This window comes from Echinops telfairi, unplaced genomic scaffold (genome assembly GCF_000313985.2).
Source record: "Echinops telfairi isolate 266 unplaced genomic scaffold, ASM31398v2 ScPeMD7_5;HRSCAF=22, whole genome shotgun sequence".
Lineage (NCBI taxonomy): Eukaryota > Metazoa > Chordata > Mammalia > Afrosoricida > Tenrecidae > Echinops > Echinops telfairi.
Genome location: NW_022103901.1, coordinates 30,612,903 through 30,630,290, shown reverse-complemented (window position 1 = coordinate 30,630,290; position 17,388 = coordinate 30,612,903). Strand labels below are relative to the sequence as shown.

The following is a 17,388-nucleotide window of genomic DNA, read 5'->3' as shown; positions in this document are numbered from 1 at the left end:
CAGCGGACCACCCCGGAGGGGCCTCCGCACCCGGCCCATCCCGCCTGGAGCCCGCGCTCGGGTGCGCACGTCCGTGGCCGCCCGGCGAGGGGCCTTGAAACAGATTTCGTGGGGTCTGGGGCGGGAAGAATCCGTTCCCGGGAGGGTGGGAGCACAGGGCGCTAGAGGCAGGCAGCGCACCCTGCCTATATGGGCTCGGGGCCCCGCCCCGCCCCGCCCCCGTGGTACCTGCTTTGTTCCCCAAGGAGGGGACCGGGATAGCGGGGGAAGAGGGAGCCCCTGTTGCTGCGGGGCAGTATCTCAGAGTGTTCTAGGCGATGCAGCTGGGGGCTGTCCCTCTCTGCCCCCAGGAGGGGTGAGGTGGGACCAAGGGAAGGTTCTGTGGCAATAGATGGGGGACTGCTGGCCCACCTCTAAGAGGTAAAGCAGGTGAGAGGCTCAGCGGGACCCTGGGTACCATCCAAGACCTCTGTCTCCTCCCCTAAAGACTGCGCCTAGGTGGCTAGTCCTTGCTCCGCCCTCCTTCCTGCCCTCTCTCACCCCTGGCTTCCCTCCACTAGCCCCCTTCCCAGCTGCAGCCAGAAGGATGGTAGACACTAGCAGCCTGAATCACACCATGCCCTGGCTGAGATGGCTGGTGTGGTTCCCTAAGAGGACCCGGATAAAGACCAGCACCTCCTCACACTCCCAATGCTGACCATCTCCAGCTTTCTCTCTGACCTTGACCCCTTCCCTAAGACTACTCCAGGCAGGTCTTATCTCTTCTCTTCTCTCCCCTCCCCTCCCCTCTCTTCTCCTTCCCCTTACCTAACAACTCATGATGCAACCCATTTCCCTCTCTTGTACCTAGAACATCCTCTTCCTTGTCATTCTGGCAAACTCCTATTCATCCTTCAAGACCCTATTTAAAATGCCCTCTTCTGAGTAATCCCCCCAGCTCATTTCCCTCCCCATGCTTCCCTAAAGAGAACCACCCGCTCCCAAAAGCCTCAGTTCTTCCAGTGTCCCAGCCCAGGGTAGATCCAGCCCTCAAAATCATCAGATCCTCACACCCTACCCCCGGCAATGACACCACTTATGGGGGTAACTTCTCAGTCACAGGCACCAGCGATTTTTGTCCCAAGTCATCAGGAAATATATTATTGCGATCTCCAAACTACTACAAGAGGTGAGATTAGCACTGCTCCCACTTCATCTGTGTGAACGCTGCGACCCTCAGAGAATGGACTTACCAAGCCCACCTGTTGGCTGGGGAAGAGGGAGAGCCAGCCTAGCTCCGGACCCAAGAGCACAGGTTTCGGGTTGCAGCTGCAATTTCCCCCAGACTCCACGCCCCTCTGCTTGTCTATTTATTAAGAGAGGGGTGGTTTGTAGGGCATAAGGATGGGACACAGCCTGGGTTTGTCCTCTGTCATGTCCAAGGGGGCCATGGGGTGGGGTGGCAGCTGGGGGTGGGCAGGAGTGGGTGCCTGGCCCTGATGCAGGAGGGGTCCTGAGGGTTCTGGACTTCCCTTCCTGCTTGGGTTGGGGTGCCTGGGGAGGGCGCCTGGCCCTGAGGCAGTAGGGGTCCTGGGGGTTCTGGGGCCTCCCTCCTACTCAGATGGGCAACTGGGGAGGCTGAGGAGCAATTGCAGTGGCACACACAGTAGGCGCCCAGCAGATGGTTCTTATTATTGTCATTCTTGCTGGTGGAGGCTGACCAGCTCCTCCCCCAGCATGTCAGTGAAAACGCTTCCGTGGAAAGGTTGAGTCATAGGGGCGGTACAGTGGAAGGGGAAAGCCACCCCCGCTCCTGGAGAGGCCTGGAGGACCCCAGGGATGAAGGGACGTCAGAAAGATCACCCCTTTTTGATCCCCCGGGGCTCCTTGACTTCAAGAGCCTCTCCCCCTACTCCGGAGTGTAGTGGGTGGGCGGTGCAGCATGATGGGCTGAGAGCCAGGTGGACAGTGCCTGTTCCCTGGCGCTGCTGCTCCCTGGAGCCAAGGGGGCTTAGGGAGGGTGTTGCAGGAGCCCTGGAGACTGCAGTCACAGCCAGGGAGGGTCCACCACTCTTCAGGACAAAACCCAAGCCAAACCAAACTCTTCAGCAATCCCACATAGGATTTCTGAGGCCATGGATCTTTATAGAATGAGACATCTTTCTCTCACTGAGGCTGGTGGTTTTCATTGTGGTCGTCCGTGAACTGTAATCGAGCTCCAAGTAGCAGCCAGGATAATTCTGCCAGACACCTTACAGAGCGAACGACAAAACCAAATTCCTGTAGAACCACAGAACCTCTGTGCTGTTGTCCTCCAGCGTCTCAATGCTGCCATGCCCTCTCATAGGTGCTTATAAAGGAGTCCTGGTGGTCAGTAGTTAAAGCACTCACCTGCTCTCTGAAATGCCGGTGCTTGGCACCCACCCACTTTGCCTCGGGAGAAAGAGGAGGCTGGCAGCCCTATGAAGAGCACAGGCAGCCTTGGAAACCCTATGGAGCAGGTCTGGCAGAGGCACTCTGCATGATCAGCAGCTACCACCAGCCACTATGAGGAAGAAAGACAGTACTTTTAATTCCTATAAAGAGTTACAGTTGAGAGAGAGAGAGAGAGAGAGAGAAACAGACACAGAGAGTTACAGTCTAAAATAAAGAAGAAGAAAAAAAGAATTATGGTCTCAGAAATTCACAGGACAGTTCTACCCTGTCCTATAGGGTCATCATGAGCCAGCATTAACTTGATGGCAATGAGTTTGGTTTTGGTAGGGGGTCACTACGAGCGGAGGCAACTGGACAGCAGTGTTTTGTGGGGGCGAACCAACAAGGTCCCATTTGGGACAGAGGTTGTCACTGCACATGACAGATGTGCTTGTGCATGGAGGTGGGGGAGCTGCAGGAGGTGGAGTTGAGGAAGAGGCCCAAAGGCTCAATGGAGAGAGTAGAGCATGGAGCTGTTAAAGGGCTGGGAGTTATACAGAGGAGAAGGGACTCTATGTCCTTTCCAGCTCCAACCCGAGAGACCCCAGTAACAAAGCTTCTTGCTTCCTCTTAGCCACAACCCCCCTACCATAACTAATCCATCACCTTAAGTCAGAGTTTCTCAAGGTTGGCACTATTGGCATTTTGGTCCATTCTGTGCACCACCCTTAACCTCTGCTACCCAATTAAGGTAGGCAGAATAAGATTCCTCACCACCAGAACTCTGGTGGTGCAGTGGTTACTCATTATGCTGCAGTCCTCGTGGTTGGCAGTTCAAAACCACCAGCAGCTCCTTGGGAGAAAGACTGGGCTTTCTACTCCTGTGCAGGGTTACAGTCTAAAAAAAAAGAGTTTCAGTCTCAGAAATTGAAAGGGCGAGTTCTCTCTGCCTGGAAGGTCACTATGAGTCGACATCAAGTCAATGGCAGTGAGTGAGAATCTGTTAACCACCAAGCTCTGGAAGCCCAGTGCTTAATCACTGGGCTGGTTGGTCAGCCATGTGAACCTATCAGCTGTTCTGAAGGAGAAAGATATATGGGTGTTTGGGTTTTTAATCAGCTGATGTTCAGATAAAGACATTAACCAGGATTGTCTGTGGGGGCCTGATATAATCACAAAATCTAAATCTAAACCTGTTACCAAGTCAACTCTGTCCTCTTAGCACCCTTGTAGGACAGAGCAGAACTGCCAATTCCTAGTTTTCAAGGCTGTAATCTTTGTGGAAGGAACCCTGGTGGCTTAGTGGGTTGGCTAACCTTTGCAACCACTCAAACAAAGATGGGTTCTTTGCGCCTATGTTACAGCCTTTGAGAATGATGATGGAAATAAAAGTACAAATGTGCTTGACACAATGGATGTGCGTATGGATTGTGATACGAATTGTATGAGCCCCCCAATGAAATGATTAAAAAAAAAAAAGGTTACAGCCTTGAGAACACACCAGGGCAGCTCTACTCTGCCCTGTAGGGAATCGCCTCAACGCAATGGGTTTTATTTCCTGATTTATCCATTTTAGGTAGTATGAAATGGCTTCGTATTAATTTTGGCTCTCTCATACTTCAATGGCACCCCACTTCTACCTCCATCCCCTCATTCGATTGTTTTTCAAAATTTTTGGTTGACTTGGGAGGCAGAGCTCACATCATAATGCCTTTGGGCTTGTCATGCTCTGTTGAGCCAAATAGTATATTGTAATTACATTGACTTTCCCATTGAGAGCCATCTTTTTTCCCGTCGTCATTTTTGCCACGCCGCCGTTTTGTGATTTCCCGTCAAATGCTTCAAGAGATACATCAAACTTTACAGAATTAGGACATCTACTGATTGCTTGTTTAAGTAAAACTCTAATTTAACCGAGCGCCGTGTTTCAACGGCATAAAGCCCAGAGTGCGAGAGCGTGGACCTCCGAGCAGCCGGGCGGAGCTAGAGCACGGCGTACTCGGCGTACCCACTCTAGCCCGGCTCTCGGCGGCGGCGGCGGAAATGAAGGCGTGTACTTCCGCCGGGCGGGGCCGTTGCTGGGCGGGACGCTGACGTCGACCAGGAAGGGGCGGATTCGCCGGAAGTCAGGTCGCGCCGCGCCGGCCCGGAGCGGGCCGGAGCCCGGTCATGGCGGCGGCGGCTGGTGCCGTCGGGCGGCGCACGGCCCCGGAGGCGGCGGCGGCCGAGCGGGGCGGTGGGAGCTGCGTGCTGTGCTGCGGGGACCTGGAGGCCACGGCGCTGGGCCGCTGCGACCACCCAGTGTGCTACCGCTGCTCCACCAAGATGCGGGTGCTTTGCGAGCAGCGCTACTGCGCCGTGTGCCGCGAGGAGTTGCACCAGGTGCGGCGGGCCGCGTGGCCTGGGCGGCCGGAAGGGGACTCGGGCTTCCTGGTGGCCGGTCGCGGGCCTGATGGGGCCACCTGGGGCGGAGTCCTGACGCTGGGCCCGCGGGGCGGGAGGTAGCCGAGCCGGGTCTAGGAGGGAGTCCGGTGACTAGCCCCTCTGCCCTGGACATTCGCCCGGCCACAGGAAGAGGCATGGTCCAATCAGGAACTTGGTGACTCGCTCTTCCTTAGGACTCTCCGTTGGAGCGGAAGGGTCAGGGCTGGGGGAAGTGACTTCAGTAGCCATTCTTGGGAGCAGGGGGTCCGGCTGTGGGCAGCGCCCATCTGACTCCGCGCCCCACTGGGTGACCTGGAACCTGGCTCTTTCCTCTCTCAGCTGGGGGTGACCCTCAGACGGCCCCAACATAGCAGGTGTCACTCGAAACGCTCGTCATTTCTCTCGAGCTGGGCTAGTGGAGATGGCAACTTTTCCTTCTCTTTCTTCTCACCATCTCTTCTGGCTTCAGGCCTCTGTTGAGAAGTGGAGGGGAGAAGGGTTCAGCCCAGCCTGCACTTGAAAGTCCAGGGAAGGTCAGAGGGCGCCATGGAGCAAGAAGTCTCCCCCTTCTCCCCCAGGTGCCAGCTGCTGGCCCGGAGCCCCACCGGTGTGCTGTGTACTGGCTGATGTTTGCACCAAGCGTTGTGAAATCCCCCTGGTTCAGTATCAGAGATGGCTCTTGGTGACATCTGGGGCAGGCTGCCTTTTTTCTTCCTAAAAGTGACCCAGACATGCCGTTGTTGAGAGAAAGAGGCATTCGATAAAGGAGCCTGAGACGTGGTGCCCCAACGAGCGGTTGGTTGGTTAGGGGATCCTAGTAGGTGCTGCCAGGGGAGGGTGGTGGAGCCTGAGCCTACCCAGAGTCAGGAGCCGGGGTTTGTGGCTTACTCAGAGGGCGTTTCCTGGCCTCTTGAGATCCTGTGGACCGCCCAGTCTTGTGTGCCATGATGTAGATTAGCTCGCTAAAGGCCAGGTGTCCCACACACCTGTAGTTTCCTTCTGGGAAGTGTAGTGGTCCCATCCTGGGTACCCACCTGTGTAATAAGCCTCTGGCCTCCCTGCTGACTCTCTCACCGGCCCCTCCCCCAGAGCTCTGTGGCAGGGGGGTGGGGTATGAGCTGGCCAGGGTGTGGCTTGGCACTGGTGCTTGTGCCTGCCCTGCATTGCGAGGCCACAGGAGGGCAGGCTGGGAAGTTTGCCACCGGCTCCCTCTGCTTTCTCCTCCCCTTTCCTCCTGCCTTTTCCCTCCCCGCTGCCTTGTCAAGGCTGTGCCCCCAATCCCTCCTGGTGCCCCTGCCCCACCTTAGAGCTGTCTTTCCAAAGGCCTGGAGGGAAACCCACCAGGACACGGTGTGGAAGGGCGACCCTGGCCTTTCATGGGGTGGGGGGATGGCATATAGGAAAAACCTGGACTTTATCTTTGCCTGGGCCGGTGCTGGGAGCATGGGGCTTGTGGGGGAGAGGGGGGGCACACGGTGGACCATGGCTGATGCAGACCCCCAGTGGCTTTCAGGCCTGTGTTCTGGTAATCATCTCTGGTGAGCCTCCCGTGGATGATTGCTGTGGTGCTGGGGCAGAGCTGGGAGGGCCCACGCTGAGGGCTCCATTGCCCTGGGTCTTGCGCTTCCCTGGGCCATCCTCAGTCCCTGAGCCTTGTGAGATCTGGGACAGGAGTGGGCAGTGGTCACTTGTCTCCAGATGTGACCTTTGTGCCCACCCCCACCTCAGCTGCCTCCCTGGCACTGTGGGCCTGGACCTGCATTTTACCCCAGGGGCCTTGATGGAGCGGCCTGCCAGGTTTGAGCTGGGCCACGCCAGCAGCTGGGCACAGGAGCCCTGGGGGTGGCCCCTGCAGTGGAGCCCCAGACACAGCCCCCCATTTGTTGGCTCCACTCCAGGGTAAGATGAGTGCTATGGCCCCCTGGGCCGTGGTCTGGGCACCCCCTGATGGTGGGGTTGTGCATTGCACCACCCATCCTAAAGCACTCAAGTGCTGCTGGAGGGTGAGAACAGGAAGCCAGTCTGGTCGGCCGAAGGACCCCGACCCTGACCCACATATGACAGCGACAGCCAGCCTCCCTCTCCCCTCCCACTCATGGCCTCCTCCCCTCCTGCTCAGGTGGTCTTTGGGAAGAAGCTCCCAGCATTCGCCACCATCTCCCTCCAACAGCTGCAGCACGAGAAGCGGCATGACATCTACTTCACTGACAGCCAGGTGTTTGCCTTGTACAGGTGAGGGGCCACCCTGCTGGCCTCGGGCACTAGGAGGTGACCTGATGGCTTCAGAAATGCTCTGTGGCTCCAGGGGCCCGGGCAGATGCTGTGATCTGGTGGGACCCTGACCCCTGGTCCTGATGTGGCCCCGTGTCCCCAGGCAGCTGTTGCAGCACGAGTGTCCCCGGTGCCCTGCGTTGCCGCCCTTTGGCCTCTTCGGGGACCTGGAGCAGCACATGCGAAGGCAGCACGAGCTCTTCTGCTGCAAGCTCTGCCTCAAGCACCTCAAGGTCGGCGGGCTGGGGCAGGCGGTCTGGGCTGGGAGGCCAGCGGGGTGCCCTTGTGCTGAACTTCCGTCCGATTTTCGCCCCCGCAGATCTTCACGCACGAGCGCAAGTGGTACTCGCGCAGGGACCTGGCGCGGCACCGTATGCAAGGGGACCCAGACGACACGTCGCATCGCGGCCACCCTCTCTGCAAGTTCTGTGACGAGCGCTACCTGGATAACGACGAGCTGCTTAAGCACCTGCGCCGCGACCACTACTTCTGCCACTTCTGTGATGCCGACGGCGCCCAGGACTACTATAGGTGGGAGCCGGCCACCCATGACCCCAGGCCTGCCCGGTGTGGGCAGCAGCCACCCCCCCCCCACCACCACCACCGCTGATCCCGCCCGCACACCCTGCACAGTGACTACACTTACCTGCGTGAGCACTTCCGGGAGAAGCATTTCCTGTGCGAGGAGGGCCGCTGCAACCTGGAGCAATTCACCCACGCCTTCCGCACCGAGATCGACCTCAAGGCCCACCGCACTGCCTGCCACAGCCGGAGCCGCGCCGAGGCCCGCCAGAACCGCCAAATCGACCTGCAGTTCAGCTTCACGCCCCGGCACCCACGACGCGGTGACGGTGAGCTGCCGGCCGGGACCCAGGGTGGGAAGAGGGGCAGGGCCTCTCCTGGGTCCCAGACCACACCACAACAGGCAGAGGGGTGGGGTGGGCACTCCCTCCTCTCCCCTCCCCTCCCCTCCCCCGGGCCCCAGGACACACGGAGTAGAGGGGTGAGCCCAGGGTCAGGATGCAGCATGGGCCAAGGAGCCCTCTGTCATGGTGTGGGCCGTGATGGGCATGTGCTGGCCTCAGGCGTCATCGGGGGCGAGGACTACGAGGAGGTGGACAGGTATAACCGCCAGGGCCGGGCAGGCCGGGTCGGAGCGCGTGGAGCCCAGCAGAGCCGCCGCGGGAGCTGGAGGTACAAGAGGTGGGAAGCTTTCTGCCACTGGTCTCCTGGCATCAGGCCGGCCTGGCTCCCAGGCAACCTTCCTCCTCCCTTCCCTGTTCTCCACGCTCTCCTCTCTGCCCCCACCTCACCCAGACTAGCATGTCCCTGTCCCCAGGGAGGAAGAGGACCGGGACGTGGCGGCGGCCATCCGGGCCTCGGTGGCTGCACAGCAGCAGGATGAGAAGCACAGGAAGGACGCCCGTGAGGAGGGTGCCCGGGCCAAGGAGGAGGCAGTGGGGCGGGGCTCTTCGGAGCCACGTGGCACCCGGCACCCTCTACGGCCCCAGGGTGAAGGTTCAGGTGAGCAGTCAGGGCTCTGTCGGGGGGCGTGAGGCGCGGTCTCCCTTCCAGGCTGCAGCCTGCCTGGGAGGGAACGCAGCCAGGTCCCTCCGCCTGGCAGCCTGCCTTACCCCAAGGTGACTTCTTCTCTGTTGCAGGCGCCAAGGAAGTTGCGGCGAACGGTCCTGTGAGCCAAGAAGCCTCCCAAACATCAGGGCCAGCCTCGGGGGCCTTGCCTCCAAGGTGTGTGTGTGTGTCTGGATGCTAATGCTCCGCTTCGGGTGGTGGGGAGAGGCTGAGTGGGCCCTGTAGCCGTTGACGCCACTGACAGGCCCTCCTCCTGCCCGACAGCCTACCACCTGCACCCAAACTCAAGGATGAGGACTTCCCCAGCCTGTGCTCAGCACCCCCTGTGGCCGGGTCAGGCCCTGCAGGCAGAACCCCAGCCTACCCCATGGCCACCAGGGACAGGGGCACCTTCCAGGAGGATGACTTCCCTGCCCTGGTCTCCTCGGCTGCCCGTCCCTACGCCTCTCACACCAGCATCATCTCAGCCTGGAACAGCAGCAGGAAGGGGGCACTGCCCGCAGGGGCCCCAGCTGCTGCTGTTGGTGGGGGCTCATCGGCCAGAAAGTCTGGGAAAGCAAGCAGTAAGGGCGCCCCACGGGGCGGCCCACCCCCTGTAGAGGAGGAGACCCCCCAGGAGCCACCCAGTTTGCCCATCGTGCCCCCTGCTGCCTCTCAGCTGGCCACTGTGCAGGCCAGCACCAAGGTCGGCCGGAAGAAGAAGGTGGGCTCCGAGAAGTCTGCTGCCTTGTCATCCTCACCCTCTGCCCGCACGGGAAAGGCCCCTGACAAAGCCCTGCCCGAGGCTGAGCAGCTCCCTGAACCAGCTGCTGTCACTCTCAACGGACATGTGGAGGGGCTGGCCCTGGCATGTGGCAGCACCCCCAAGGAACCCCCTGGGCTCCAGAGACCCCCAGGACCCCCGCCCTGCCTCATACCCCAGGAAGATTTCCCTGCCCTTGGTGGCCCAGGCCCACCCAGGATGCCACCTCCTCCAGGTTCGTTTGTTGAAAGAGGAGTGGGGCTCCGTGAGGGTTGTCCACCTCCCTGGGTGCCACCTGACCACCCACTGCGTTCTCCATTGTCACCCCTTCCTGTGGTACCCTAAGGGCTACCATGGGGAAGGGGTCGGGTACCTGCCACCCTGGGCCCTGTCTCAAGTGTCGCTTGCTGTGCCACCTTGCAGGGTTCAACACGGCAGTGCTGCTGAAGCCAGTGTCACCTCTACCCCCACCAGGGCTGGTGACCCCCATGAGCAAGCCACCCCCCGGCTTTGCAGGACTCCTGCCCAGTCCACAGCTGACCTGTGTGCCCAGCACCCGCACGAAAGCGTAAGTGTGGGTGGGCTGTCTGCCAAGGCCCCTTCCCGAGGACAGCATGCAGGCCCACTCACTTCCCCACCCCTGCCCCAGGCCCAACCCGACAGTCCCACCCCAGGCCTACCTGGTCCCTGAGAACTTCCGGGAGAGGAATCTGAAACTGATCCAGTCCATCAGGGACTTCCTTCAGAGTGACGAAGCCCGTTTTCGAAAGTTCAAGAGTCATTCTGGGGAGTTCCGACAGGTGAGGGGTAGGGCACACAGTGGGAGGGCCGGTGGGGAGCCAGTATCTTGGCCAGTTTTGATGGTTGGGCGGTACTGTGCCATAGGGTGTGACCTCCGCCGCCCAGTACTACCAGAGCTGCCGCGACCTGCTGGGCGAGAGCTTCCTGAAGATCTTCAACGAGCTGCTGGTGCTCCTGCCTGACACAGCCAAGCAGCAGGAGCTGCTGTCGGCACACGCGGACTTCCGAGGCCACGAGCCACTGCCCGGCACAAAGGCCAAGAAGAGTCGGAAAGGCCCGTGGCAGGCCAGCACACAGACGGCCGGCCTGGACTGCTGCGTGTGCCCTACCTGCCAGCAGGTGCTGGCCCACCATGACGTCCAAAGCCACCAGGCCCTGCATGCTGCCCGAGACGATGACTTCCCCTCCCTGCAGGCCATTGCCAGGGTCATCACGTAGCCGCTGCCAGCGCGGGCAGAAGCTGCATTTAGTTGACCTCTGCCCGCCTCCCTATCTCCCTCAAGGCTGCCAGGCAGCCAGATGAAGCCACCTTCCAGGCCCCAGGGAGGCCTGGCCCTGCCAGCATGTGGCCACACAGAAGTGCCATCCGGCTTCCTCAGCGAGCGAGCACAGACCTGGCTCAGGCCGGCCTCAGGGAGGGCATGGCCGGGAAGTGAGCCCTCTTGAGCAGTGGGCTTCAGCACCTTTGGCCTCCCGAGGTAGAGGCCCATGGGGGCCAGGTGCCATGAGTGTGTGTGTAAACAGTTGGCAGTTTCGTGGTTCAGGAAGGTTCCGGATTAAAAGCAGACGCAAAATTGTGCTACTTGAAATTGAATCTTTTTACGTACAAGCTGAATCTGGGCTCTCAAATTGCCTCTGATCTTTTATAAGACAATTTATCTTATAAAAATAAATTTATTTTTCAATACGGCACAGAGCCGGCCCGTGTCCTTACTACTCTGCCACCTCAGCAGCCCCCACGGAACCACTGGGCTCCATAGCCCACTGGGTGCTTGGGGCTGGGAGAGGGTCCTGGGGAGAGTGCACAGCAGGAAGCAGCCAAGCCCAAGCCTTACTTCTCGGGGATGGGCCTTCCAAACCATCCAGAGAGAGCCTTGGACTAGGGAAAACACACAGCCAAGTCCAAGTCATGGGCTGTGAGACATGGAGTCAGTGTCCAATGGAGCAAGGGTGTCATGGCTGGGAGGGGCCACGCTGGAGCCACATTGCACTGGGAGTGCCTGCCCACCCAGAGCTGAGACGCTTAGGCCAGCATGCCTGCCCTGGGCCAGAGCTGCGAGCAGCGTTCCTCGAGTGATAAAGCCTTCACCCCGCCAGCTGGGGAGAGGCCACCCACACTCCTGAGGGCACACATGAGACCACACCCTGGGAGAACAGCCAGCCATGAAAGGACTGTTTGTCAGGTGTCCCTGTTCTCAAAGGGGCAGTAAGACATGATGAAGACATGCCGGCTTAGCAGTACTTGGTGTGCCAAGTGCTGTTGAGCTCCCCCAGTGATAAGTCATGCCGCCACCACCTCCACCCTTGTGACTGGAGCTGCTGACACTCCATAGGGGGTGGACCTGAGTGTGGTCGAGTTCAGCCTTCAGACCGAGTCAGGAGGTGAATGGAAAAGACCTGTTCCCTGAGCCAGCAAGCGACGGAGATACACTTTCTTCAAGTGGACTGCAGCACCCAATGGGTGAGCTCAAAAGCCCCGCTGACCATGCTGGGAAGATCTCCCCAGATGTAGTAGCAAGCACCTATAGAGACGACTAAAGCTGGGGCAGGTCCCCTTGTTAGGAGCCCCAGGAGCTGGGGAGGTGCTAAGACTGGACTATTCCTAGCACTGAAGAAAGATTGGAGGGGTAGTGAGTAAGCCTCAAGCATTTGTATGCTAACCCTCATGCATCTTTAACATGATCAGAATAGACGGCCTGCACTTCTCAACCACCAGTCGCTCCTGGGGAGGAGGAAGAGACTTTCTACTCAGGAAAAAGTTAACAGTCCCAGGAATCCACAGGGGCAGTTCTACCCTGCCCTATCTGAGTTGAAGTGGACTATGTGGCTGAGTGAGTGATGAATTCCTGGGTACATACCCAGCCTGGCCACAAGGTGGTGCCCGCGCAGGCCAGCTCACTCCAGCTGAGCCCCACTGCATCAGGTGGACTGCCACTCCCAGGGTTTCCAGGATTGTCCTCTCTTCCGAGGTACAGCTGAAGGGTTTGAAGTACCGACCTTTCAGTTGTAGCCAAACCCATTATGTGCTATGCCACCAACGTTCCATCCCTCTCTGAGCCAAAAAAAAAAGCAACCCAGACTTGGCTGTCATGGAGTCAATTAATTCTAACTCATAGTGACCCTGGCATAGTGGGTGACTGGTAGGGCAGCTAACTGCAAGATCAGCAGTTCAGAACCACCAGCTAGCCGCTCCTCAGGAGAAAGGTAGGCTTTCTACTCCTGTAAAGATTTCGTCTTGGAAACCCGCAGGAGCAGTTCTATGCCTTCTTACTGGGTCGCTCTGAGGTGCTCTCAATAGCACCATAAAGACTGGTAACTGACCCCCCCCATCCTCTGCCAACTGTAGCATATGACCTGATACTGATCAGGACTAAGAAAAAACCAAAACACCACTGCCTTCCAGTCCTTGCTGACTCCAAGCAGCCCCCTAAGAGTATGGATGTGCCTTCTCTGTCAGCAGTCCTCTTCACAGAAGCGGCCTGGCTCCTCCTCCCACAGAGCAGCTGGTGGATAGGAACCACTGACCTCTTGATTAGTAGCCAGGTACTTCACTAGGGCTCTTTACCAAGCTAAAACAAATACCAACTTTCTCCACAGCATTCAAACCCATGTCTAAGTGTGATCCTCTGCCGGGACAAGGCATGATCCCAATGAACTGGACATCCCAAGAAGACAAGACGAGCAATGGAGGCCAGAGGTACCCTAGGCTGGTCCAGAGAGAAGCACTCCGCAACGAAGCACAGAACTCCCTGCCATTCCGGTCCATGCCCACTCACAGCGCCCCTATAAAATGTAAAAAAAACACCTCACTGCCATCAAGTCAATCCCAACTCATTGCAACCCTACAGAACCGGGTAGAACCGCCCCCCTGAGCTTGTGGCTGTAACTCTTCATGGGAGTAGAAAGCTCTCTTTCTCCCGTGGAGCCCCTGCTGGTCTCCACCTGCTGACCGTAGGCAGCCCAGCATGCACGCTCCCCCGCTGCGCCATGAGGGCTCAGTATGGATTACAGAAAGGTAACATACACTGCGAACAGAAGCACCAAGGTTTCCCTGCTTGCCAGGGAAGCTGCGGATCAGTGTGATGTCTGGAGCAGGGGCCGGATGTACCTGCTTCATCCTGGCTCTTCTGATCTTCGGGGTCACCCAGCCTCCACCCCCAGCTTCTGGCTCTCAGGCCCTACCCAACCCCTGACCCCAGGAGAGTGGAGGCGGAAACAAATCCAGGAGCGTACAGGACACGGTAAACTCATTTCCAGTCTTTATTGTAAAGAAGGTGCAGTGAGTGGGTAGGATACAGGACACTGAAAATACACAATCACGGATTGTTCTTTCAGAAGTAGTAGGAAGAAGTTCTAATATATACAAAAGTTGTAAACATGTTTACTGAAGACAACCACGCATGACTGGTCTAAACTATAATGTATAGGTCTGTCGCATTATCGGCAGCCAGCCCTGGAAGGAGGCGTTCTCTCTGCAGGGGTGGAGGGTGGCAACCGGGTTTGGTATCAACATGAAGGAAAAGCTAGCTTCAAACAATGCATGAGTAGTCAGCTACACATGGGGACTCACAGAGTCTTGGGCTCACAGAACTGGGGTGCAGAGCGGGGGTGGGAGGAGACACAGTCCAGGAAGCCGAGGGAAAGTGGTTTTGCATGGGACAGCTGTCTCTACGGGCACAGTGAGTGGATGGAACCTTTAGGCCTCTCTTATGGGTGAGGCTGGTCTTACCAGGCACCCATAGGTCCTGAGCCTCCCTTGGACTGGGACAGGCCATCTGTTTGGTGTCTTGTGCGTCGTCAGAACTGCCCAGACCCCAGCAGGGGCCTGGACCAAGGCAGATGGGGGTTGGGGCACAGACCACAGATGATGGGGTAGCTTGTGGGGAACTAAGGGAAGAACCTGAAGACTGGGTCACAGTACAACACTGACAGGGCAGGAGGCTGCTCTAGAGAGCCTGGACAACTAAGGGGACGGGGCCCTGGACAGGACACGCCGCCCTGCACAACACACCACTACTACCGGAGCAAGGAGACCATGACCAGCGTTTGGGGCTGTATCCTTGCCCCTAATGCCAGTGGCTCCTGCACCTTCTATGGAGGACAGCTGGCCTCCTGGCCCCAGGCTGGCCGGCCCAGGAGGGGAGTGGCCCAATCTGGCCCCTTTGAGGCTGCAGGCTATACACCAGGGCCTGTGACCTCCTTAGGGCCTTCCGTCCAAGGACTTTTGAAGGCACCTCCTCCTGGCCGAGGTGGGCCCACACTGGCCGCCCTGGGTCCCTGGTGCTGGGCCTGCGTTGGTGGGCAGCCTTTGCCCCTAGTAGGCAGGTACCTGGTACCCTTTGGGGCTGGTGTCCAGGGTCTCGGTGAAGGGTGGGCTCTGGTAGGTCTCGGTTCCCTCCACACCACTGCCCACCGGATAGCCTGGGTAGGCCTGGCCCGCCCCGGCGCCCAGCTGCTCGGTGGCAAAGAGGGACATGTCGGTGCCCAGGCGGAACCGCTGCAGGGCCTTCACAGTGAGTGCCACCTGCAGGGGAGCTCAGGTCAGCGGACCAGAGCCGCCAGAGCCCGCCCTGCCCGTCCCCCATCCACAGCCACGCACTCACCCAGCTGAAGATGGAGAAGAAGCTGAAGGTGATAGCGGCCCGGGCTGCGTCCCCCGCCTGCGCTGTGCCTGGCCCGGGCGCCGTGCGCTGCCACTGGTTGGTGAGGAAGCAGAAGCCCACGAACCACAAGAAAGACCAGAGCCCTGAAGCCCGCGGGACAGCGCAGCTCAGCGCCGGGTGCGCAGGCACGGCCCCGCCCACTCAGTGTCTGTGGCTCCGCCCCTCTTAGGGTCTCACTCGGACCAACATAAGCCAGGTGTTCATTAAAAGCAGCCTTTTAACGCTGCTTCCCTTTGGGTCCACCCCTTCACCCAGGCCCCACCCCTCCCATAGGTCCCGCCCACTAGGGAAGCCTAGTTAGGGTTACCAAGCCACGCCCTCCTTGCCATCACCCACTTGGCTTCGAGGGATGAGGGGTGTCCAACGGTTAGGCCCCGCCCTCTGGTTCCCCCACCCCGGCTCTCCTACTGGGCCCGCCCTCTGCAGGGTGCCCCGCGGCTAGAGGGGCTCTGCCCCTCTGATCCCGTCCACTAGCTCTCCCGCTAGGCCCCGCCCTCCCCGGGGATGCTCCTAGCTAGGCCCCGCCCTCCCTCTGGGAAAGCCCCACCCTGCACCCGCACCAGCCCCGGTCCACCTGAGAAACCCAGGTCGAGCAGCACTGCGCGGCGGCGGTCGCGGACGCTGCTGATCTGCTGGAAGCGCACGTCGAGCAGCAGGAAGGCGGCGCAGGCCAGGAAGGCGCCTAGGCCGAGCGCAACGCCGAAGCGGCAGGCGCCCGCGTTCCCGTTGAAGACGCAGCGCAGCTCGGGGCCACTGTCGGTGTTCACGTAGCCCTCGTTGACGATGGGCCCGAAGACCGCGATGGAGAACACCTGCAGGTGGGCAGGCGTCACTGAGGGGCCCTGGGGCGCCCCCTGTCCCCCAGCGTGAGACATCAAAGCCGGCTGCTCTGCTCTTCCTACTGCGGGGGCTCCACCATTGAGTTGGGGGGTCTCCGAGCACTCTCTCTGACCCAGTTTGTTCGGGATCTTCCCCAAAACCTTCGCGCTCCTCGTCTGGTGCAGCTGAGTCGCTCTGACTCATAGCGACCTCATGTACAACAGAACGAAGTGCTGCCTGGTCCTGCTCCCCCTCAGGCCCTTGCTGTCTGAGTCCACTGTGGCAGCCTCCTGTGTGGAGGGTCTTCGTCTTCGGTGATGACCCTCTGAGTTCCCCAAGCCTGATGTCCTCAGCGACTGACCTTCCTGCTGACATGTCCAAAGTGCACAAGTCCAAGCCTCACACAGAACGAAGAGAGAGAACTGGGACTCCCCACAGGTGAGGTGCCTTGCCCAAGGTCATGTGGCTAACAGCTGGCCTGACACAAGCTCCCTCAGTGGGCAGCAGGATCTGTGATCCCTGAGCTGTAGTCCACAGGGCTATGGGACTGGGAATGGGGAGACTGGTCAGGGTGAGGCTGAAGGAGGGCCAGGCCCAGCATCATCACACTGTCCACTAAGACTTGCATGGACCTGCCCTCAGGACACTGCTTCCTAGTGATGGGGCAGCATCCACCACGTGGGGGCCTTGGAGGAAAGCAGGCCTTCTTCAGGATTCAAAGATGACTGGGGTTTGGGCTCAGAATTCCACCACTGCCCTTTGAGGTGTGAGTTTGGCACGGCCTATGGCCATTTAAAACCACACCCTACCCTTTTGGCTCTGGGAAGCCCTGTAAGTCCAAGAAAGGTCCTCCACTTTCAACTCCTGGAAAATGAGGCACGAGGCACGATGATGTCCTCCCAGTCAACCCTCCTCCCTGCACATCTGGCTTTGCTTCCTGGTCCAGTGCATCCCTGCAGGTGGATGGCCTGTTCCCCTGCCCCACCCTGGATGGGGCAGCTGTCTCCAGCACATGCCTGGCCTGCTGGACGCTGCCTGTAACCGCTGAAGTAAACCTACTCAACACCTGTACCTGGAAGGGGTGAAAAAAGCAGGCTGCCTGTCCTAGGGCTGTTGCCGACCCTGACCCCGACCCCAGGAAGTCTTCCCAAAACACAGCTTCTTCAGCTGCCCCACCCAGGGCGCCCCCACCAACTTACAGCTGCACCTAGAGGCCTGGGGAGGGCCGGCTCCACCTGATGGATCTCAGAATGTGTGTGTGCGGGTGCAAGCGCGGGGTGGGTGGGGGAGGCTCTGTTAGGTCCCTCTCGGCGTCCGTAGCCCCCTCCACGTCTCCCACTGCCACCGGCGTTCGGGTTTCAAGGATGGGGAAACGGAGTGGGGGCTGAGGAAAGGGAATTGGAGGGGAGGGGAAAGGCGGAAAGGCAAGCGGTGACCTCTCAAGGTCCCTGGCAGTCCCGGCCG

At 59.3% G+C, this 17,388-nt stretch overlaps 2 protein-coding genes across 2 annotated transcripts in view; one reads left to right on the top strand and one right to left on the bottom strand.

The window, feature by feature from the left end:
* The first annotated feature begins 4,563 nt into the window (after positions 1-4,563).
* On the top strand, positions 4,564-11,132 carry ZNF598 (zinc finger protein 598, E3 ubiquitin ligase). Its single transcript, XM_004705801.2, has 12 exons — positions 4,564-4,776; positions 6,938-7,050; positions 7,193-7,322; positions 7,409-7,620; positions 7,723-7,940; positions 8,175-8,292; positions 8,429-8,613; positions 8,751-8,835; positions 8,944-9,656; positions 9,845-9,989; positions 10,071-10,221; positions 10,307-11,132. Exons 1-12 carry the CDS (start codon positions 4,564-4,566, stop codon positions 10,658-10,660), a joined length of 2,637 nt encoding a protein of 878 aa, XP_004705858.1. The 3' UTR covers positions 10,661-11,132.
* Positions 11,133-13,679: 2,547 nt separating this feature from the next.
* The window catches only part of SYNGR3 (synaptogyrin 3), a 10,850-nt gene continuing 7,141 nt past the window's right edge, over positions 13,680-17,388 (bottom strand). The window contains exons 6-9 of the mRNA XM_045286029.1: positions 17,124-17,280; positions 15,680-15,917; positions 15,046-15,188; positions 13,680-14,966 (exon numbers count right to left, since the gene is read on the bottom strand). Coding sequence (XP_045141964.1) covers positions 14,757-14,966; positions 15,046-15,188; positions 15,680-15,917; positions 17,124-17,280 — 748 coding nt within the window. The 3' untranslated portion in view covers positions 13,680-14,756. The remainder of the gene's footprint in view (positions 14,967-15,045; positions 15,189-15,679; positions 15,918-17,123; positions 17,281-17,388) is intronic.

Excerpts from the sequence above, each read along its gene's own strand:
- ZNF598 (XM_004705801.2), top strand. The coding sequence starts at position 4,564 with ATGGCGGCGGCGGCTGGTGCCGTCGGGCGGCGCACGGCCCCGGAGGCG. Across the intron at positions 8,293-8,428 it reads GGGAGCTGGAGGTACAAGAG|GGAGGAAGAGGACCGGGACG; the intron begins GTGGGAAGCTTT and ends CCCTGTCCCCAG. Across the intron at positions 9,657-9,844 it reads CAGGATGCCACCTCCTCCAG|GGTTCAACACGGCAGTGCTG; the intron begins GTTCGTTTGTTG and ends GCCACCTTGCAG.